This window comes from Trifolium pratense, linkage group LG4 (genome assembly GCF_020283565.1).
Source record: "Trifolium pratense cultivar HEN17-A07 linkage group LG4, ARS_RC_1.1, whole genome shotgun sequence".
NCBI lineage: Eukaryota > Viridiplantae > Streptophyta > Magnoliopsida > Fabales > Fabaceae > Trifolium > Trifolium pratense.
Genome location: NC_060062.1, coordinates 15,800,797 through 15,822,887, shown reverse-complemented (window position 1 = coordinate 15,822,887; position 22,091 = coordinate 15,800,797). Strand labels below are relative to the sequence as shown.

General features: G+C 31.8%; 4 protein-coding genes across 4 annotated transcripts; 1 reads left to right on the top strand and 3 right to left on the bottom strand.

Annotated features, from left to right (window-relative positions):
- Positions 1-1,561: 1,561 nt before the first annotated feature.
- LOC123924694 (T-complex protein 1 subunit zeta 1) lies at positions 1,562-9,024 on the bottom strand. The gene is made up of 15 exons (XM_045977650.1): positions 8,763-9,024; positions 8,614-8,677; positions 7,251-7,386; positions 6,368-6,519; positions 6,167-6,214; positions 5,935-6,027; positions 5,269-5,375; positions 4,752-4,866; positions 4,527-4,613; positions 4,046-4,250; positions 3,799-3,893; positions 3,034-3,102; positions 2,630-2,737; positions 2,393-2,511; positions 1,562-1,959 (listed from the first exon to the last, which is right to left on the bottom strand). The coding sequence occupies exons 1-15, from the start codon at positions 8,894-8,896 to the stop codon at positions 1,884-1,886; spliced, it is 1,608 nt and encodes a 535-aa protein (XP_045833606.1). The 5' UTR covers positions 8,897-9,024; the 3' UTR covers positions 1,562-1,883.
- A 2,584-nt stretch (positions 9,025-11,608) lies between these two features.
- Positions 11,609-13,511, top strand: LOC123924696 (spermidine coumaroyl-CoA acyltransferase-like). Its single transcript, XM_045977652.1, has one exon. It carries the CDS (start codon positions 11,634-11,636, stop codon positions 13,029-13,031), a length of 1,398 nt encoding a protein of 465 aa, XP_045833608.1. The 5' UTR covers positions 11,609-11,633; the 3' UTR covers positions 13,032-13,511.
- A 1,108-nt stretch (positions 13,512-14,619) lies between these two features.
- Positions 14,620-15,750, bottom strand: LOC123924703. The gene is made up of 2 exons (XM_045977659.1): positions 15,369-15,750; positions 14,620-15,125 (listed from the first exon to the last, which is right to left on the bottom strand). The coding sequence occupies exons 1-2, from the start codon at positions 15,643-15,645 to the stop codon at positions 15,022-15,024; spliced, it is 381 nt and encodes a 126-aa protein (XP_045833615.1). The 5' UTR covers positions 15,646-15,750; the 3' UTR covers positions 14,620-15,021.
- Positions 15,751-16,776: 1,026 nt separating this feature from the next.
- Positions 16,777-18,435, bottom strand: LOC123924704 (stress-response A/B barrel domain-containing protein At5g22580-like). Its single transcript, XM_045977660.1, has 2 exons — positions 17,986-18,435; positions 16,777-17,182 (listed from the first exon to the last, which is right to left on the bottom strand). Exons 1-2 carry the CDS (start codon positions 18,102-18,104, stop codon positions 16,984-16,986), a joined length of 318 nt encoding a protein of 105 aa, XP_045833616.1. The 5' UTR covers positions 18,105-18,435; the 3' UTR covers positions 16,777-16,983.
- Positions 18,436-22,091: the final 3,656 nt, after the last annotated feature.

The window sequence follows — 22,091 nt, the reverse complement described above, 5'->3', positions numbered from 1 at the left end:
CATACAACAATCATTATTTAAAAAAATTAACAAATGCATAATAGATGATGCATGCATTAATATAAATTTGAAGAATTATTAGTTTCACATACATTAATTAATGAATATCTTAACATGTTAAGATTACTAGAAATATGTAATTAAGTAATGTAAGGATACCTTGTTGTTGTGGGGTTTGAGACACAATGCAAAGTTGGAAGATTGAATTGAGACAGTGAGTGCAGTTAAAAAAAAAATAGAAATAGAAGCAGTTATTGGTAAGTTGAGACTTTTGTTGCGACAATTTGGATCTGTGATTTGCCTCTCTTAATTTCATTCACTATATGTGATGGAAAAATAAAAAAAGCTAATTAAATAAATAATGTTTTTTTACACTAAAAACTTATTTAATTCATTAGGATGCCAATTGATATTTATAGGCAAATAATTAGCCCTATTAGCCACAAAGTAATGACATTATATATTGGTGTGGTGTGGTTGGAAAAAAAAAAACATGTAACAAATTTTGTAGCTGAAAAATAGATTTCACGCTTGCGGTTGCTATCAGAAAGTATCACTAAGAACCAAAAACAAAAAAAAATCAACTTTTGAAGGTTATAAATCATATCCAATGTGTTGCACTTATTTGTTTCTATAAGGTTTGCACAAAGACCTAAAGGTCCTTTTAACTTTGCAAATTTTGGGTCGCATTGAACATTTCTAACATAATTCTAAAACTAATGTTTGGATGATAGCTTGAAATTGGAGGCATAATTCCTGAATCAGTTTCCAACAATTCATAATCAACAACTTTAATACTCTCATTGGTCAAGTTGGGTAGAATTTTAAATTGTGGCTCACTTGGATGTTGAGTTTCCGATACTTTTAGATTAGCCGAAGAAGTAGTTTTGTCTCTATAAATCAGAAGGGTTAAATATGTTTTAATTATAGAGTAAAGAAAAATAGGGAAAGGGACCTTTTCCTTTGAGCCAGCACTTCCAACAACATAGCAGCATGCAACTTAGCAAGTTGACCTACAGCACCTGCAGATACAAACACATGTTCTCCACTGCTTGGGCAAAACACCTCATAAAATCCAGCATAAATAGATTAACAAATAAAGTTAAGTAGCTCAGTGAGGGAAGATTTAGTTGATTGTTGAGTTCAACCACTTCCAATTTCTATTTTTGTTAAGTATGGTCTTAAGTTTGTTGTTAAGTAGAATTCAGTGAAGAAGTGGAAAATCTATTTCAATTTATGTAGTATATTGTAATATTTCCTGACTTTTTTATCTTAGTAAATGAATTGACAGAAGGCTTGATAGATTGCAATAGAAATTTAAATCAACATAATTCATTCAACTTATAACTTGTCTCTTAAACAAGATTCCTGGTGAATCACAGCATTCCTTTGATTTAGTAAAAAGTACAATGGAAAACATCCTTTCCCATTTACTTCCACTAAAATTTAAAACCTATGTTAATAATAGTAGTTCACAAATCGATCAATTTCAGATTAAACTACGGTTTTCTACTTGCATGATATAATATCATTTTAATTTCCAGATTGATGCTTGTAAAAATGTATCCACTAAAATAACATGAATCATGCATTACGGATGGATGTTACACCTGCTACTGATGAACACAAATCAACTTTCGAAGATGAATCACATTTCCAACCAGATCTATCTATAACAAATGCTTAAGAAACTTGTAAAGCGGCCAAAATTGGGTCATAGTAGACTTCATACTAATCTCCTTCAAAAAGAAAACAAAACAAAATACAATACGGTGCTTCGTTTTCAAAGTAAGCAACTCATAACAATCCCCATTGTTGACACGTCAATATAAAGCTCATGGCAAACCCTAATCAAAAGAGAGGCTTCATGTAAGAAAGAACATCTAAGTTGGCTTCCGCATGTTACGCCCAGCACGGATTACTTCATCCACCAATAGCAATTGAGATGCTATAACTGGCCTGTATAGCATTGACAGTAAAAAAACATAAGTTAATAATTGTGTCTAAGCTTTCATGGTTGGTGGAAAGGTCGTGCAGAGTTCCCACTTGTTACGTCAATAATGCAATTTTAGAGACTTTGGCAGTTGTGTTGCTTACATTTGCAACATGTATTTATTTAATTTTAGGTTTTGTTATATACGTTAAATTTGTTATCTGTTATTATTTTTGTAAGTGGATTTTTTTATGAATGTTCAATTCACTAATCTAAGATTGTTATTCAGCTGGAAAAAAACTCCAAAATCCGTCTAGCCCATGCCCACCCACCCTTGGTATGACATAGTACTAGCATTTTCATGATCCAACTTCCAAAACACAACGAAAAATGAGGAAAATATGACACGGGGTAAAGGAAGCAGATTGATGGTGTCAAATAGTCAACGTTCAACCATACCCTGAGTTGATGATTTGGCGCTTGACAGAGTAGTTGTCAAAAATACCCTCCATTTGAGGGTCTATAGGTTCTCCAGTGTTTTGACTCAATCCAACAACATTCCCTCTGTCATGCTCTCCCTGAAAAAGCATTCAGCAAGTGTACTGTTAATGCCAATCTATCTTCTCTTTATATGAACACGTGTATACAATCACAGTTAAGGCGTGAAGACATATAATAAATTTAGATGAGGCATACCGTAAGGGCAATAATCACATCTTGAGTATCAAGCCCAGAGTTTTCAGCAAGTGTCTTAGGCACCACAAGAAGTGCATCAGCAAAAGCCTCAACACCAAGTTGGGCACGCTGTTTTAAAGTTATAAACAAACATCATTGTTAAGATGAGGAGTGCTAGCAACACACTCCAATAATAAACACACTCTAACACACTCTCTTTTATTGGTTAAAATTTATATGGGTCCCATACAAGTTATATGGGTCCACATTTTTTTATGGGACCCATGTGAATTTCAACCAATAAAAGAGAGTGTGTTGGAGTGTGTTTGTTAAAGAGTGTGTTGCTAGCATTATTCTTGTTAAGATATGTACCTGACAAATAAAAGTAAATAAAAACTTGGAAAGCATTAAGTCATTCATATTACCCCTTGAACAGTTTTCTTAACTTCGTTGATAAGATGTTGCCTAGCAGCAACTTCAAATGCACCAGCCCCCTGAAAATGAGCAAGGAAATTCAGTTCATGTCTATCACAATCAGCATAAGAAAATGTGCAAACCAGAGTTCTGTATCAAAGGCTAGAAAAAGCATAATTGCTTGTATCTGTTGTCCTCGTAGTTTGGTTGCTCGTTTTCCCAGTATTTACAACTTGAAACAAGTAGATTCGATGTTTTTTCATGTTAAGCACATTTTTCCCTCCAAATTCAATTCTTGCATATATGTTAAGCACATTATTATCAAAGGCAGTAATGTGTGTCTTATTGCAAAAATGTGGGTTCAATGATCCTGGTCCAGGTTATGACATAACTCTGTGAAATTTGCCAAAAATATATAAAAGTTTACATAAATATTACCCCATTTTAACTTTTGAATCAGGAGAACAGGTTATCTAAAGCATTGTACTGCAATTAGGCCCAAAAACTAATATTTAACCATATAAGGAAAAAGAACACTTCTATTTGAGTATTTATGTTTTGAAACAAATAACATTTTAACTATGCCATCCTTCCCAAAAACCAGATTAAGTATTTTGTATCGAGGCTAAACCATGTTGTCTGCATTTTAAAGAACCGCCAGAACTTTAGTTGATTGAGGAAATTAACACAGAATATGGAGTGGATAAATAACACACACAAGCATGTGACCAGAAGGAAAAAAAAATCAATAATTGATTGACTAAATAAAATCTTACCAAGACAACAGATTCATCTTCAATGGTATTCTTTACGGCTCTCAAACCATCACGGACGGCATCTTTAATCTGAGCTATCGTGTGGTCGTTAGGACCTGGATCATTATGAAAGCATTTCTGATTAATCTCAACTTAAAACCAACAATGGCAATAAAATAAAACAGGTTGTTGCAAAGATGTACAGCAAGCAACATGGCAAAAAAGTAGAAGGATCTGCTTGACAACTTCACTGTGTTAGGAAATGTACCTTTAATCAAAATTGTGCAAGAAAAGGGATTCTTCACATTTTCCACGAATGTATATTTCTCTTCACCAAGGACATGTTCATAGACTAATCCTGCCCAACCCAGACATTCAGGAGTCAAGTCATCCACAGAGTTTACAGCCTCTCCTCCACAAGCCAAAACCAATCTTTCCATGTTTCTCCTCTTTGCTCTGCGAAGGGCAATTATCTACAACACAAGGATAAAATGATCAGCAGATGAAATTGTACAGAGCAAGGGAAAATGTAACAGATGTCAGCCTGAGTTCATAATACACTAAGAACATGCAATTTGTGTACCGGGTGTTCTAACAATTATATTATTTTCTGGTTTACATCGTATATCAGACATTTTTACTAAAATACACAGTGGATGTGTTTAACAGCCATAGTAAAGAATCTGCCTTGATAATTGTTTTAAATCAACAGAGCAAGCATGTCCAGTGAATGCTTATATGTTACTTACGCCTTCCCTTGCAAGCATGTCCAATGATGGGGGATCAATTCCTTTTTGGTTGATGACAACAAAATTGCTATCATTATCAGGACAGACCTGCACAAATATAAGCATAAAGGCAATTAAACAAAAGCAGAGAGATCAATTTACTATTTTTTGCAATATAGCAGAAGACCAAAATGTATGACCACGGAAGAACATGTAAGAATCAACGATACATAAGGAAAAACCTACCTTTCTTTTCAGTTCAATGATTTTTTTAACTTTTTCATCAACCTGACGCCTTTCAGCTATAACCATAGCCTCTCTCTGTTCAGCATTTGAGTAGAAAAAACCTGAATTTATTTCACTGAGAAGAGAAAATTTCACAATGTTAATCTCATGCAAGGTTGTCAAACTCGAGATTCTAGTAAATTCGTGCAATATCCGTAGACTCAATTTGTAAACTTGTACACATGTATAAAAATAATTAAAAAAAATTATCACGAGTATAAAAATAATAATGTTTAATACTTCTATAATCGTAACTTAAAAAATTAATATTGTGCATCTGGCAAATAATCAACATTTTAACTACAATAACAAAATCCAAATACTGTGACCCGACCATACATAATATGTATAATAGTGTTTTTAACTCTTGAAATGCATTGACATGTGTTTGTAATAACAGGTGAAAAAGAGCCAATTGATTTCCATTTAACTATGACACATGCAGAAAACATAAGTTGGAATATATTGAGTCGATTACCTCTTTTCGTATTCGAGAGATACATTGCATGTCAAAATATAACAGTTCTCTGCGCGGCGCTTCATGTCAGGGTGCCGAGAACCATGATCAAGGACGAGACCCTCAACCTAGAAAATATAACTGAACTGAATGAATGCAAGAGAATAATTTGGTAAACTATATAGGTAACCCATACCAGAGACAGAACTGTAAGTCTGTAGTTCAAAGTGAAGGCAAAAGGGCAAATTATAATTAAACACGGATCAATATTTGTGTTATTGTAGATTGCACATGATGTATACTGTCTACGCAACAGACTACGCTAGCACAGGTGTTGTAGTTTTGTCCATTTATATTTTCTTTACAAGTTTACATTTTAGCAATGGCGGAAGCTTTTCTTCAATTTGGTTCTGATCAGAAGATAGTCCATTTGGGGGTTACTTAACAAGTCTGGCCTCACTGTTTTACAAATACAGATCAGGGCAATGATTTGAGTTAAGGCAAAGTCTACATGCTAAACAGATACTGGTTACTACAATGAGAAATGAACTATTTGGAAACCAAGCAGGCTCTTAATTTGCCAGCAAAGTGAGTTGAAACACAACATTCTTTAATTTATTCAGATCAAAATTTAAATGATATCCAGCGAACTGAACACAATCGGCAGAAGAGTGGCTAAAAACATACCAAGCGTGTGTCAACATCAAACTTGTGCCTCATGTGCATAATCTCCACCATAAACAAATCAATTGCTTCCTCAGGCTTTCGGATGCATAAAACCTATCAAAGCAAATTTAATTAAAACCAGTTGGAAAAGGTCAAAAAAATCATAATCTACATATTAAAGAGCAAGTAAACAAAAACTAAATTTTCATATCTACAAGGACTCATAAATATCAATATTTCAACATGCACTCACCGCATCAACAATTATGTTAGTCAACTGATCAGCGAGTGCCTCATACAACTGCAAATGAGAAGGAAATAAATAAAAAATTAGAATGTATTAATGCTAACTGCCAGGCGAAAAATTATGTTGATAAATTATTTGTTCACTCTATCCATAAATACCAAAGTTGATCAAATGCCATAAAAAATGGATAAAATGAAATAAATTCACCTTTGTCCTCACGGTTGTTCTTGCTACCATCTTGAGAATCTCTCTGTCAGGCTCATTACCCATTACAACAGGAGTCTTAAACTTCTCAAGAAATTGTAGAGTTGCTCTTTTTGCAATTTCAAAACCATCAACCAACACACGTGGATGCATGCCTACAGTATTTCATAAATCTCTTAGCATTTGATACAAATGACAAAAAAGACACAACAAAATATCCATCTACTTGCATTTCAGGATGTTTCTTTGCTCTGCCCATACACCTATTTCAGGATGAGATTACATTTAGTGCCTGTCTGGCACACAGCTCATGATTGTCACAAGGGGAATGCTCTTACATACAAACAGATTGTGCAATCATGCAACATTCGTGACTTGTTTCTAATGCACTTTAACCATGTAGTAGCTTTTATCTCTTTTGGAGGATCACTTAACACCCAAGTTACAATTTTTCTATTCTCTAAATCTAATCTAATGGCAATTCATGTTTTTCATCCGGTAAAGGGCCTAATTTGGATCGCCTTACTATGTGATATTTTGAACTGAAATAATTATTCAATTCCTAGCTTGCAAAAATGTTATGGATGCTCATGAAAAGGTTAAGGAGCTTCTGAAAATGTCATAATGTAGAGGTTGATTTCAACATAAGAAAAGCTATAAGTTACAATGTTTATAGTCATTTCAATATCATTGGAACTTTTTTTTCCCTTCAAGTGCTTATTGAAAAGTTCATCTAAACAATATCATGCTATATTAAGATTATCTTAATAACACAAAATGTGTTTAAGTGGTGCATATTACAATGCAGTGAAATGAAGCCAAGCCACTTGACAATCACACACATACATACACATAAGCAACAGAGCGAAAAACTCATTAACCTAACCTTCATCAATGTAACGTTCAGATTGCTTCATAAGTTCTCCAATGAAGAGGACAGTAGAAGTAGTTCCATCTCCACTAATGTCATCCTGCGCAACTGCCGTCCTAGCAATCATAATAGCTGTTGGGTTCTGAATTTGCTGTATAGCAACAACAAATGAAACAAGATTAACATTCCACAAAACTTTCAACACCCAAAAAAAATAACACCGCAAACAACATTTTACCATAACTATTTCCAGGTAAACATAATCATAGAGACATAGACTATGAAGTATTGACATTGCCATGGATACTGAACACAACACTAACAAGTTAACATCAATAATTTGAGAAAATGCAAGTAATTGAATGCAGTTACATATTTCAGTTTTACTATAATTGTTTCCAAGTAAACATAATCTTAAACTTTGAAATCCTAACACATACAGACACATGATACTAATATGCCGACACCAGAGAAAATGAGAGTAATTGAATGCAGCAACATGTGTCAGTTTTACTATAACTATTTCTAAGTCCTAATCTTACACTAAGAAATCCTGACACATATAAAGTAATATAAGTACATGGTCCAGTTTTACTATAATCATTAATCATTTCCATGTGAAAATAACCTTAGAATGTGCAGTATTACCGGACACAACACTAATATATCAAGATATCATAGTAATATGAGAAAATGGAAGTAATTGAACGTAACTAAGTCTATTGGCTTTATTAATATAACTGTTTCAACATAAACATAGTGCCTATTTGGATCAACTTATTTGAGCTTATCTCCTGGTATAACTTTACTTTATCATGATAAGCGTTTGTGAGTACTGAGTACCCTATCAAGTACCTAAAGATAACAGACACAACACAACACTGAACTGATACTCAAAACGGATAATAAATAAATTAACTATTAAGGCTCTGTTTGATAAAAAATAGCGGATAGCTGATAAGCTAGCTTATAGCGGATGAGCTTATAGCAAATAGCTTATATGCTTGCTGATTGAATTTGTAGTGTTTGGTAAAATTAGCAGTTGAACTAGCTTATAAGTATGAAATGACATAAAAAAGTATACCTTTAATTACTACTTAATTTTTTTCAAGATGATAGGGGTAAAATTGGAAGGAAAAATGATAAGTTATAAGCTCATAAGCTCCTATAAGCTATAAGCTCTTTTTGAAAAATTGTTAACAAACAGAGCTTTTTTAACCAAATGAGTTTATAAGCTATAAACTATAAGCTAGCTTATGTGTCTAAGAAAATGAATGTAAATATGTATTTACGCGTTCAATATGAAGTGTCAGTGCTACATAGATCGTAGATCATAATATGAATTAAGAAAAAGGAAGAGAAAAATAGTTAAACTAACCATTTCTTTCAAAAGAGTGTTACCATCTTTAGTGAGTTTGATATCACCAGCACCACCAACTAGCCTGATTCATAGAACAACCAAAAAAAAAAAAATAGTTAGGTTAATAAGAAAAATGAAAATGAAAATGGAGAAATTAGAAAGTTTACATTTTGATTGTTCCTTTAGGACCGAGATTGGATTTAAGAACATCTTGTAAACCCTTAGCGGCATTGATGTTCATGTGAAGTGCCGCCGATTTATTGAGAACTTCGGCGTTAGGGTTCAAAACTCGTAGAGACATTTTCTCTTCTTTCGAAGTAGCAACTGAACAAAGCTTCTAAGACCTAATAACAGAAACACACTGAAGAAGAAGAAGAAGAAGAAGAAATGCGGGTTTCAGTTTTGGTCCCCTATTTTGTTCTACCTATCAAAATGTTCCCCATATTTTAATTGAGTTTAAAGGAGATACACTAACGGTGTAAAATAATTTTACACGGTCATTTAATAAGAAATTATCGATCTTTCATGTTTTTTTTTTTTTGAAGCAATCCATCTTTCATGTTATTTGAAGAAAATGGGGTGAAATATTATTGAGTTTAATTGTTGTGCACCGTCGGTGTAAAAACAATTTACAATACATCTAACGACGCGTTGCCACATCATTTAATGAATGTGACACATCATGTTTTTTTAATTATCATACATGATGTGTCGGTATATTATTGGTCGCATGTGCAAAATAACTTTACACTAACGGTGCATATAAATTAAATTCAATATTATTTTACAGTGTCTATGCAAATTCTTTTTTCTCTTTTTAATTTTCAACCAATTTTGATATTATGCGTCACATTTTTAATATTTTTAATAATACGGCAAAGATACTATTAACGTGTCAGAGTCCCCATATCCTAACCATTTCCATGTCATCAATTATATATATTTTTATTTATAAACAAAACACCAAAATTAAAATAACAAAATAACAATTATTATACTATAAAACAAAAATAAAATACAAAATTAGATTGTGGTTATAAGTAAGAACCCACAATATTAGTTTTATTTTTATTTTATTTCGGGTTCTAACTTATAACCAAATTTTTGTTTTAATTTTGGTGTTTTTATTATAAAATAAAATTATATATATATATATATATATATATAATTAGTGACATGAAAATGGTTAGTATACGTGGACTCTGGCATGTCAACAGTATATTTTCTAAATTATTAAAAATGTGACACATAAAATTAAAAATGTGTTAAAAGGATTAAAATTGAATGGAATTAAAATAGGGGAACCATTTTCATTTTCATATATAGGTAGAACAAAATAGGAAGCTCAAAACTATAATTAAACCTAAAATAAATAATTTTTTTGACACTAAAAACTTAATTAATTATTCAAAACAATACAATACAAGGACGGTTTAGGGGATGGCCATGGATCTTGATTCCTCATAGAAATGGTGGGGAGTTCTTAAATTTGTTTAACACAAATAGGGATGGCAGGCTACTATGTATATGTTCTCATATCCGCAATTTAAAAAAGTATATATAAGTACTCAAATTTATATGCAGGTGGGTAATAATAAGTTTATTATATGTATCTTTTGGATTCAATTGTCATCGCTAAACATAAGTGACCGTTTTACAATCGTCCGTGAATGAATTTGAACTATATTCTTGTTGTCAAACTTGAAAGATCGCCATAGAATTGACTGATAGTTCTCGTCGGCTCTCAACAGTAATCCCTTAATCATTTGTCTTTGTCGATTTCGGCTAACATACAATTTATTTCGGGTAAAAATCAAGATGATTTTATTCTATTTAATCCTATAACAAGAAGTGTCATAGGGCCATATGAAATATTTTGAATTCATATAAAATGTTAATCAATCTGTTCCTTTTTAAAATCAATTTTATATATAATGAAATATGAGGATGTAATAGCAAGGTATTTTAGAACCACCTACTTCAAAATTTCTTCATGATCTGTGTGTGAAACCTTCACTTCAGCAGTAGCTTTATTTAGTGCGATCCAGAAATTATCTGTTCATATTATTCATGTTTCTTTGATCTCCACTTACCATGGTCTATATACATTTATACCTATCCACCTAAAATATATTATCTACTATGTATCCAACCAGCATGTGACTAGTTACAAAATAAATAATTATGATGTTGTTGATGATGATGATGATGATGATAACTTGATAAGTTTTAAGATATAATCTTCATTAAGCTTTGTCCTACCAAATTCTCACAAATGTCTATGTTATTGAAAGAGAACTAACTAAAACTAATTAGTAGCTTGATTGTAAGCTAATCTTTCAAAAACGCGTTACCCGTTTCATTACCTAATTCCATTTGTGTCATTGTCAACTACTTCAAAATTCAACACATTCCACTTTTTTTCTTAAGTTGGGATTGTAATGATTGTAATTTAAGAATGGATGAGTAAGGGCAAAAGTGGTTATAAAATCTATCTGAGAGTGTCATGTTAGATGAGATATGATCAAAGTGTTTATAAGATGGTAGTAGTTAATAGTATATCCCTCATCTTAAGAATTGATATCAAACATATCCGATATTTAACTATATCACAGTTTTGGTTTCCCTATCATAATTTTTAACTATAAATTGACGGTGTAATATGTTTTAAACGATGTGGTATATGATCTGATGATGAGAAAATACCAACATCGATGAAATTGTAAGAAAAATTCTTCATAAAGTTAATTTAAAACATGTATCAGTATATTTTAGACAAATTATGTGTTGGAGGCACCGAAACTATCAAATTTTAAAATAGGAGATCAATTCTACAAAATGGTGAAAATATGGAGATCAAAAACTGCAATTAAGCCGATAAAATATGAGCTGAAAATGTGTTTACAAATGGAAATATTTTTTACCTTACAAACCGATTTTGTATGATTGTTCTCGACTCAAATTTTTTGAATTTCTATAAATAGACATGAAGCACACCCATATCACCTCACATCTAAAATTTCTACACATCTTTCATCATGGAAAATCACAAGACACCCTTTTCCCTATGTCTTGATACCAAGGATGTTGTGATTGTTAAACCCTCCAAACCCACACCTTCTGAAATTCTTTCACTCTCTACCATTGACAATGATCCTAACATCAACATTCTTTGCCAAACAATTTATGTCTACAAAGCAAATCATGATCTCACAAATGACCAAAAAGACCCTGCTTGTGTAATCAAAGAAGCACTCTCAAAGGCTTTAGTTTACTATTATCCTCTTGCAGGCAAGATAACAACACTTGATGATGGAAAACTTGGAATCAACTGCAACGGCGACGGAGTTCCATTCTTAGAATCAAATGCTAATTGTGAACTCTCTTCTCTTCATTATCTTGAAGGGATTGATGTTCCAACAGCACAAAAACTTGTGTTTGATAATCCTTCACAAGACCAAACAAGTCCTCATCCTTTGGTTTTTAAGGTTACAAAGTTTCTTTGTGGTGGTTTCACAATTGGAATGGGATTGTCACATAGTGTTTGTGATGGTTTTGGTGCATCAAAATTCTATAGAGCACTTGTTGAACTTGCAAGTGGAAAAAATGAACCTTCTTTGAAACCTGTTTGGGAGAGAGAGAGATTAATAGGAAAAAGTTATCTTAAGGAAGAAGAAACATTCAAATTTCTTATAGATAAAACTTCATTAGCAACTTCACCTTTTTTACCAACAAAAGAAATTTCACATGAATGTTTTAATTTAAATGGTGACACTATAAAAATGCTAAAAATGAAACTAATGAAAGAAAGTGGTGATGATAATAATGTGATGAAGGAAAGTTTCACAACACTTGAAACACTTGGTGCATATGTTTGGAGATCAAAAGTTAGAGCTTTGAAATTGAACAAAGATGGAAAAACTATGTTTTGTTTAGCAATAGGTGTGAGAAAAGTATTAGATCCACCTTTGCATGAAGGGTATTATGGTAATGCTTTTGTAGCTTCAAATGTTGTGTTAAAAGTGAAAGAGCTTAATGAAAAACCACTTTTTGAAGTTGTGAAGCTTATCAAAGAGAGTAAGAAACTTGCTTTAAATAATGAATATATAAGAAATTCAATTAACATGTTGGAGACAATGAGGAAAGGGAAGATTAAGATTGAAGGAACAGGTGCATCATTGGTTTTAACTGATTGGAGACAACTTGGTTTGTTACAAGAAGTTGATTTTGGATGGAAGAGTTCAGTTAATATTGTGCCTGTTCCTTGGAACATGTTTGGTTTTGTGGATTTGTGTCTTTTTTTGCCGCCAAGTAACTTGAATCCTTCAATGAAAGGTGGAGTTAGGATCTTTGTGTCACTTCCAAAAGATTCAATGGCTAAGTTCAAGGAGGAGATGGAGTTCCTTAAGGTCATGAAAGTTGATGAAGATATATAGGGAGGGAATAGGATTTCCCATTGTAACTGTGTCACATAGTTACAGCTCTCAATCATCTGATCTGAATAGACGGTTCAAATTGTTTTACTGTGTAAGTGATCTATACTATTCGATCTCAAATCAACATCCCGGAGTTATCACCGCGTGTAACTGCTTGAATAATGGACAGCAGGAAATCCTGGTCTGATATATAAAACCTAGCTTTAAAAGAAATGCTGGATTTTAAAATGTCAAGTTTGTTTCTTCTTTCTAGTCTTTTTTTTTTCTTTATTTCTTACAAGTCTGTCTAAGTATGCTATTTTTATTTTCATTAAGTTATGAGCCTTCTTATTTGTAATATTTGCACATTTTATCTAGCAAAATGTCTTTGTTATGTTTTAAAGTAATGATATTATTTGTGCGAAGTATTCACACTTTTGTCAATAATTAATATCTGCCGAGAAATTTGGCAAACAACCTTTTATTAAAAGTCTCTCATTCCATCCACATTTTTTTTCTTCTCGACAAGTCTTGAATCCGATACTTTGCTTAAGGAATCATGTTCAGCTGCACTCAAATCAATGTAATTTAAAGAGTAAACTCTAAGAATTTTCACCAAATACATTATATCTTTAAAAATCTAAAACATAGTAGTAGTATGTGTTTTTGTTCTTATAAACTAAAGTGATCCAAGAAAATAATTTCATAATTGTTTACAAATCCAATCTGATAGGTCCCTTAAAAAGCTAAATTGTTATGAAAACAGAAGTGAGAATGCTGATAAGTCCAATCATTGGCTCAACAGAATCAAATGATCGATGGCCAAGGACACCTGGCTCAAAATGCGAATGCGACTTGTCCTCTATGGTCACAACTATTTGGTCATATTATTTGAGCTCACTTACATATTCGAATCACCCTTCAAATGTCATTAAGTTCATACCAGTTATATTAATCAATGTAATACAATCTATAAACTGAGTACCAAAATTGTAGTCAATAGGTTGAGACCCTTGTTGGATGATATTATTAATATTGATCCATTTCAAAGTAGTTTTCTTCCAAGAAGAAGCACTACTGTACTGAGTACTGACAATACTATAAGCCTGCATGGTATGAGAAAATCTAAATGGATAAAAGGATAATATGGTTTATAATTTTGATCTTGAGAAAGCTTATGATAGTGCGGATTGGAATTTTTTGAAGAAATGCTTGCAGGTTTTCGGCTTTCTCTACTGTAACAGTAAACTTATCATGCATTGTGTTTCTTCATGGCCTTTGAATATCCTTTGAAATGGGAAGAAATCTCATGCTTTCCACCCCAAGCATGGTTTGAAACAAGGTATGTATCTAACCATGACGCATGACCCTTCTCAATCTCACAAAGCACTGGTATCCGAAGTACGACTTCCTTGGGAAAATATATTGGTTTCCTATGTTGAGTATGACTCATAGATATTGGTTAGTAGGCAGAATCTGTCAAGCTAGAGGATCAAGAGAGACTTGCCGCTGGGCCTGGTCAGGCACAAAATTTTGTTGTGGGGGGGCGTTTGGGGTCCGGTGGGCGAAGCCCCCTATGATATATGTTAGTATCTAGATACAAGTTGTATACTATAAACCTAATCTTTTACTGATAATACAAACGAACTGCAGCTGCTTTCGAATACAATTACCTTACCTATAAAGTTAGGTAAGGTAAACCGCGATTTACAGACATGACTAACCAGAAGTAATTGCTGTTTTATACCAGTTATATCAAAAACTTGAGATTCAACAACAATAGATATTAGATAACATATTCATGATGAGCAAGAAATTAAGGTCTACATATTTGATTTAGGCCGTAAAATTAAGATTTTTTTGTGCCTCTGCTACCATAATCTGATCTTCATTGAAGCTGCATCAGCCATTTTTCACTTTGATTCTCCGCAACATCAAGAACGATGGCACAACTGCAACCGTGATTTAAAATTTATACTAATAATTCGATCCGTGGATAAGCTTGTTAGACTTAAGCATCCATGAGAAAGGCTATTGTACCGATTAAAGAAAGCAAAGAGAAAAACACATTTCCAGTAGATTTTATGGATCTAACCTTCGAAATAACCTTGTCTTCTGCAAAATCATCACCAAAGTTTCACTAATATGATTCATCAAATCATTACATATTTGAATTTAACAGAGATGCACTTTCAGTGTAAAATGTTTGATTCTTATTGGACGTCAGTGTAAAACTAGTTTATCCTGACGGTGCATTTCCCATTTTCTCTACATGTTTTCGTCATAGCCTAAAAAAAATGGAATCAAAATATAAATAAAATAAAAATATTTATACATATGAAGGATCAAGGAACTTACTGCACTCTTTTGGATGACACAAACAATTCAACCCAGCACCACAGCTACCATTAGGCTTTTCACACCCTTTGCAAATCTCTGGTACATGATTTGGAATGTTAACAGATATCCTTACTAAAGAAGGTATAGAAGAATTTGAAGTCAAGAAAGGTGGTTGAGTTGTGATATTCCCATAGTATTTTGTATGATTATGATGGTGTATAGAAGAACCTAATATGAGATTGAATAGGAGTAAGAATTGAAGAAGATGGAGTTTCTTGAGTAGCTTCATGTTCATCCCTTTTTTTCTAATGTAAATGCAAAATTGTTTGTTTGAATGTTATAGTGTTTCTTTTTGGATGATACCAGACAATACATGTGTTAAGAAGTCTCACATCGGTTGCGAAATGGTCTGAATATGTGTTTATAAAGTAGAGACAATCTTCATCTTATAAGTCGGTTTGTAAGGATGAGTTAGACCCAAAAACTCAATTCTAAAATGGTATCAGAGGGCTCAAAAACTCTTTTCTAAGAAAATGTTAAGAACTGGACCGAACCGGCATGTTGAATTAGGAATCGGTCAGGTTTGATCCTAGTTACGTTGTAATCTGATTGAACTAGGGTTGAGCTGGTTGAACCACAGTTGCTTCAAAAATGATTTTTATTTTTATTTATTTATTTGTCATACGGTTGAACCATAGTTAAGCCGATTGAAACATGACTTAGAGGTCTCTCCGATTCAATTTTCGGTCTAATTTTTTAAATATTGGTCTCTCCAAAAACACTACATCCAAATGACTTTAGATGTTGGCCCCATGGCTATATTAAAGAGTTTCTTTTCCTTCCTTTTTCATGTCACTAAAAAAAGGCCACATTACTTTAAGGTATCTTGGTGTAGAACCTTTGGGGCCATCCTTCATAAAGTACTTTAACTTATTTACAGTTTGTCATCAAGTTTTGCATGATTTAGTGTCTTTCACTATTGATAATCCCTTACTTGCCTACTAAAGTTGCTTTTGTGTTTAGGCTTTAATAGACAAAGCAAATGATTTGATTCATGCACAAAATTAATCATTTACCTTGACCACAGTTGTTTACTTTAACTTTGTTAATTAATATCTAATATTTTGGATGTTAGAGACATTTTAGATATGCTCTTACATATAAGATGTAGAAGAAATTGGGTGAGAATTATGCTACATTTTTTTTGCAACCTGTAATAAATATTATATGAAAATATAAATTAATTATTTTTTCTGAAAGGTACTCCGTAAATTTTCAAAACAATATCAAGTCAAGTGTCAGTAAACTTAACATGAATATCAACTTTCCTAATTCTTGTGATTTAGTCGACAAAATTCTATATTTAGGAACTAAGATACATCACTTATTCAGTTGATTAATCTGAAAAGTAAACTTTTGCTTATAATTAAGATCGGAGGGAGAACTATATTAACAAATACCAACATATGGAACATTACATTAATTGGAAAATACAAGAGCATATAAAGACAAAGTTGAAATTGCATGAGAACTTGTAGCAACACACTATAATAAAATACTAAGGATACTTTGATTCAACACACATGTATCCACTTCAAACATGGAAACTTTAAGTGCTTGAATATTTTCTAGATCATGCTGGTGCTTTGACAATGTTAGATGGGAAATCCAGCACCACAATATTCTCAAGAGCAGGTGAAAAAATCTTGGAGAATTCAGTATGTTTTGGATGAACTTGAAATGCACTCAAATCCTCTTTCCCATTGAATGTCATCAAGAATGCATGAGTGAAACCTTGTCTTAGCATTTCATGGCTTTCAATGTCTTTTCCCCTGTTGTATAACAAATACAAAAGTGCTGATTAATCTAATGGTCGAAAGTGTTGATTAAGATTTTAAATAAACGTTTGTGGCCGCAATTTAGGCAGCGATGTCAAGGTTTTTTAAGTCTCAGTGATTGCAACATGGGTATGATTGAGACTACATTGACCGCATTTAACTGCGATTCTTCTCAATATCAAGGACTGAGATGCGAACGCAACCGGATCCTCTGCAGCGGTACAAGGCATAAAGCTCTGCAGCTGCTGCACTGGTACAAACGCCGGAGAGGATCCGTGTCCCTTCGACATCCAGAACTATTTAAACCTCCAATATGTAAGGCAGCCAAAGAAATAAATGCACAGAAAAAAGAAAGAAAAAAAAAAACTCAGATACTTTACATCCGACTTTACGATGCAGCCGGATATAAACGGTTAGATTTAGAGATTGAAATACTCTCTAAATCTAATAGTCTACAGCCGGCTACACCGTGCAGCCCGCTATAGAGAGTCCAAATTGAAATTGTCCCTTTGACATCTAGCACTACTTTCTCCTCCAATACAAAAGGTGACAAAAGAGATAAATGCATATAACTCTTTTGTAAAGGAAACTATAATTAATGAAACCAAAAACATTGGCTCATGTGGTTAATGAGCTCCCTAGAACGAATCGTTTAGGAGAACTGAGTTTGATTTCTGGTGGGACAATTTTTTATCGGACTTTAATTACCTCGCAGCCGAATTCTGGAGGTCAAAAACAAAGAAACTATAATGAAGAGAAGAAAGAAAAAAAAGAAAGAAAAGCTCATATGGTCATACCATTCAAAGGACTTGACATGCTCAATCCCAGAAATCATCTTCTCCAAGTCTTGGATAAGTTCTTCAACTTCCACACCATCCTTGAACTTAACAATTACATAGTGATTGTAAGTCCCCATAACTCCAAATCCAATAGAACTCTCCTCCTATGTACCAAAACAAGTCCCTAATAACCAAATATATATGCAAAAAAATCTTACTATTTGAACATTTTATAATTTTTCTGTCAACTCAGAGTCACTATCTGACCATAATGTCAGATCCTCATGACTAATTTCACCCCTCTTTTTGGTGGTAGTCAAAAATCAACAAATTTTATGAGACAATATTCACAGCTAAATATTAGGAAAGATGCCATTACTTTTATTTATAGACCCACCATTGAGAAAACTTCTTCTGCACATCCTATAATTTGTCTGACGCCATTGTCTTTGCAATGCACATGAATGAAGACCTGTATGGTATTTGAATACGAAAGACCGACATGGACACCGGATACAACACTAACATTAACACATATAGATGCTTGTATTGAAGTCTTATTGTTATTAACATTGCACCAAAAGTTTGAATACAAGTTAATAGGTGTGGAAAATATTCTAGATAATTCATTCTAGATCCTTTATGATACTTTTTAATAGAAATCTAGTAATGATTTGTTCTACTAGTTACTCAAGTATTCTAGAAAGATCTACAAGTTTACATCATCTCTTAATGATTAATAGTTATTCTACAAATTACTAATGTATTGTAGAAGAGTTTAAAAATATGCATTATATTTCAACGGGTCATGGGAGGAGCTTAGTGGAACATAAACATTGGACAGCACACATTTATCTAAAATTTTAAGGCATTAAATTTATGAATTCTCTTACTTATAAAATACTCCCTCCGTGACACTTTATAAGCAAAAATTCACTTTATAGGTTCATTGTATATTTAATGAATTTGGTCTAAATATTAGATCAGATTCATTAAATATACAATGAATTTAAAAAGTGGATTTTTGTTTATAAAGTGTCACGGAGAGCTCAACGTCCATTTTTTATCTATAATATGAAATTTAACTCACCTATAGAGAAATTTGAACTATGTTATAAGTCAGGATCAGAAAAACATTATGATAATAATATATGGCCAATTCTAACATGGAAGACTTCATCAAGTCTTCCATGGTGCACAAGTTGCTCATATTATTATAACGAATACGAATTTTACAAAATCGACCGTTGGATTGAAAATTTATATTGTATAGATCATCCATAATTTATTTTAAAAAAATCGAAAATCGTTTGATATGTTATTGAGACCCATCAAAATTAACGGTTTATGAGTTTTTATTGTATACCGTTAATCTTGATTGGTCTCAATAACATATCAAACGATTTTCGATTTTTTAAAAAAAAATTATGGATGATCTATACGATATAAACTTTCAATCCAACGGTCGATTTTGTAAAATTCGTATTCGTTATAATAATATGGGCAACTTGTGCACCATGGAAGACTCGATGAAGTCTTCCATGTTAGCCAAAGCCATAATGTATACGGCAGAAATTTAGTGTTATTTGCTGGACTTTTCTTTTTGTCTTTGCCATGTGTACCACCATGGGAAATTTTTAACTTCAATACTCCCTCCGGCAGAAATATAAGTAAAAAAACACTTTAAATTTTAGTCATTATTATAAGTAAAAGTTAACTATTTTTAAACTAATTAATATTACTATTCCTAATATACTCTTATTTAATTTTATTTTATTTTAGGCGTTTATTTCACTTTTACACTTTTCAAAATGGGTAATATAGTAAACTTAACTTATGTTTTGCATTAATTCAAGAAAATTAACTACACTTGACCAAATTGCTTAAACACCGCGTAAACAATTTTTTTTGCTTATATTTATATACGAAAGAAGTACATGCAAGATATGATGTTGTATACTTATCGGTAAGGAATCTTAACACAACTTACTATGGAGATTCAGATCCTCTAAAATACATGAGGAAATAATTATATAGAAAATATAACTTAAAATATAAAGAGAGGAGGGATTTAGAATTTAAAAAGAAAAAAGTGAATAAAATATAAAGAGATGAGAGCTTTGAAATTTGGAAAAAAGTGAGGAAGGTTAGTTGAGTGTTGAGATTTGAAACTTGAGAAAATACAAGAGAGAAAAAAATTGAGAGAATAATTTTTCAAGTCTTTCTCAAGTGAATTAAGAATAATTATTATTTGTGTGATTTTAGGAAATTGATCCATACATCATTGGGTTTCGGTCCGTAGAAAAAATGACTTCGATAATTCATAATTCAACTGTTAGGTAAGTAAAATCTAATTTAAAATTATTATTATATAATCTGAATAGACTAATTTCAAATTAACGATTGAGATGTATAGATGTTTTGATCATAGCAGAAAATCCGGATCCGTGATTTTTATCAGCTTATATAATGTCCTATTGATAGATGTGTCTTTCACATGTTTTTTGATTTAAACAATATTTTTATAGTTGTACTTGCTTTAGAAAAATAGTTTCGTTTTTTCCAATTTAAAATATAGTACTGTATTAAAAGACCATGGATTTAGTCACATTTATTTTTTTAAAATAAAAAATTGAAATGTCCACTTTCTTAATATTTTTCTGCTTTAGAAAAATAGTTTCGTTTTTCCCAATTTAAAATATAGTACTCCCTCCGGTCCTTTTTATAAGAAACACTTAGGGCAAAAAATTTGGTCCTTTTTATAAGAAACTTTGACCAATTTTCAAATGTTTTAAATGTTCAATTTCACTTATGCCCTTATTTATTATGAGAGAGAATTTAAAAATAAGTAATTTAGTTGAATAAAGAGTAATTAAATAAGGGTATACATGGAATAAATTTAAATTTATAAGAGTATTAAATGAAAATAACAATGTTAAATGTGCTTCATTGGTCTGTGTGATTTTTTCAAAGTGTTCCTTATAAAAAGGACCGGAGGGAGTATTAAAAGACCGTGGATTTAGTCACATTTATTTAAAAAAATAAAATATTGAAATATCACTTTCTTATATTTTTCTAAAGTATGTTATAGGTGTGATCTCAATCACATTTTTTTCATTCACAAAGTTGAGCATGGATCTTACTTAAAAGATTCGAGTTTAATTCTACTTGAATTAACATAATATTTTTTTATAGATAAATGAAATGACAATGATCATTAAACTTTGAATCAAAAAATGATCATTAAACTTGGTCACTGCGTCCGATCTCTAACAATTTCAGTTTTTTCTTTTTTTTGGTTGATAACAATTTCAATATTTTTATCATTTGAGTTAAGATTCATGGACGAGTTAATATAATGTTAGTAGTCACTTTCTTAGTATGTAATCAACAAAAAGTCGGCAAAAATATATTGTCACATAAAAATAATAGTTTTTGGAAAAAGAAAAGAAAAAAAAAACTTTAACATGCGTCAAAAAAATAGAAGCTTTAACACGAGTTTGCAAATTTTTGTCCATGTTTTCAAATATATAATAATAATAAGGAAAATGATAATAAATAAATGAGACATTACCCTCCATGATGATAGCAAGATTTGTATGATATGCTCTCTCTTACGTACTGAATAGTTTTAGAATTCAAAATTATGATGTAAAAGTGAATTATTGGTCTGTCTTAATAAGAGACTGTTACATTCTTTTGTTAGTGTCATATAGCCGGTTATGAAATAATGTCAAGGTGATTCATTGATTAGTTTAATAAGATAGACCAATAATGCAACTAGTAATCCATCTTAATCACAAATTATTTGTGTGTTAATTAGTCTGTTCTTAAAATTTCTCTTTATCAACCCTAACCATGATTTCAATGATATGATTTGATGATACTTCAATTCATTAATATATGCTTTAAGGATACTTCTAGATTCCTAGATTTAGTTTCTGGCGACTAAAATGTGGTTGATATATATGAGAGATAAAAGAATGATTTTATTGTAGGTTTTAATTTGATCTTTTATGTTTAAAAAGTTTTAAATTAGTCCTTTATGTTTTTTTTTTTTTTTTTGATAAGCAAATATTGAATTATAAGGAGTACAAGGGGTACCCAACTCTTACAATTCTTAA

Coding starts and splice junctions, on each gene's coding strand:
- LOC123924696 (XM_045977652.1), top strand. CDS start 11,634: ATGGAAAATCACAAGACACCCTTTTCCCTATGTCTTGATACCAAGGAT.
- LOC123924704 (XM_045977660.1), bottom strand. CDS start 18,104: ATGGGGACTTACAATCACTATGTAATTGTTAAGTTCAAGGATGGTGTG. Junction 17,183..17,985: donor CATGTCAAGTCCTTTGAATG/GTATGACCATAT, acceptor GTTATACAACAG/GGGAAAAGACATTGAAAGCC.
- LOC123924703 (XM_045977659.1), bottom strand. CDS start 15,645: ATGAACATGAAGCTACTCAAGAAACTCCATCTTCTTCAATTCTTACTC. Junction 15,126..15,368: donor GTGTCATCCAAAAGAGTGCA/GTAAGTTCCTTG, acceptor ATGATTTTGCAG/AAGACAAGGTTATTTCGAAG.
- LOC123924694 (XM_045977650.1), bottom strand. CDS start 8,896: ATGTCTCTACGAGTTTTGAACCCTAACGCCGAAGTTCTCAATAAATCG. Junction 6,028..6,166: donor CTAACATAATTGTTGATGCG/GTGAGTGCATGT, acceptor TTGCTTTGATAG/GTTTTATGCATCCGAAAGCC. Junction 2,512..2,629: donor ATGTGATTATTGCCCTTACG/GTATGCCTCATC, acceptor ATGCTTTTTCAG/GGAGAGCATGACAGAGGGAA.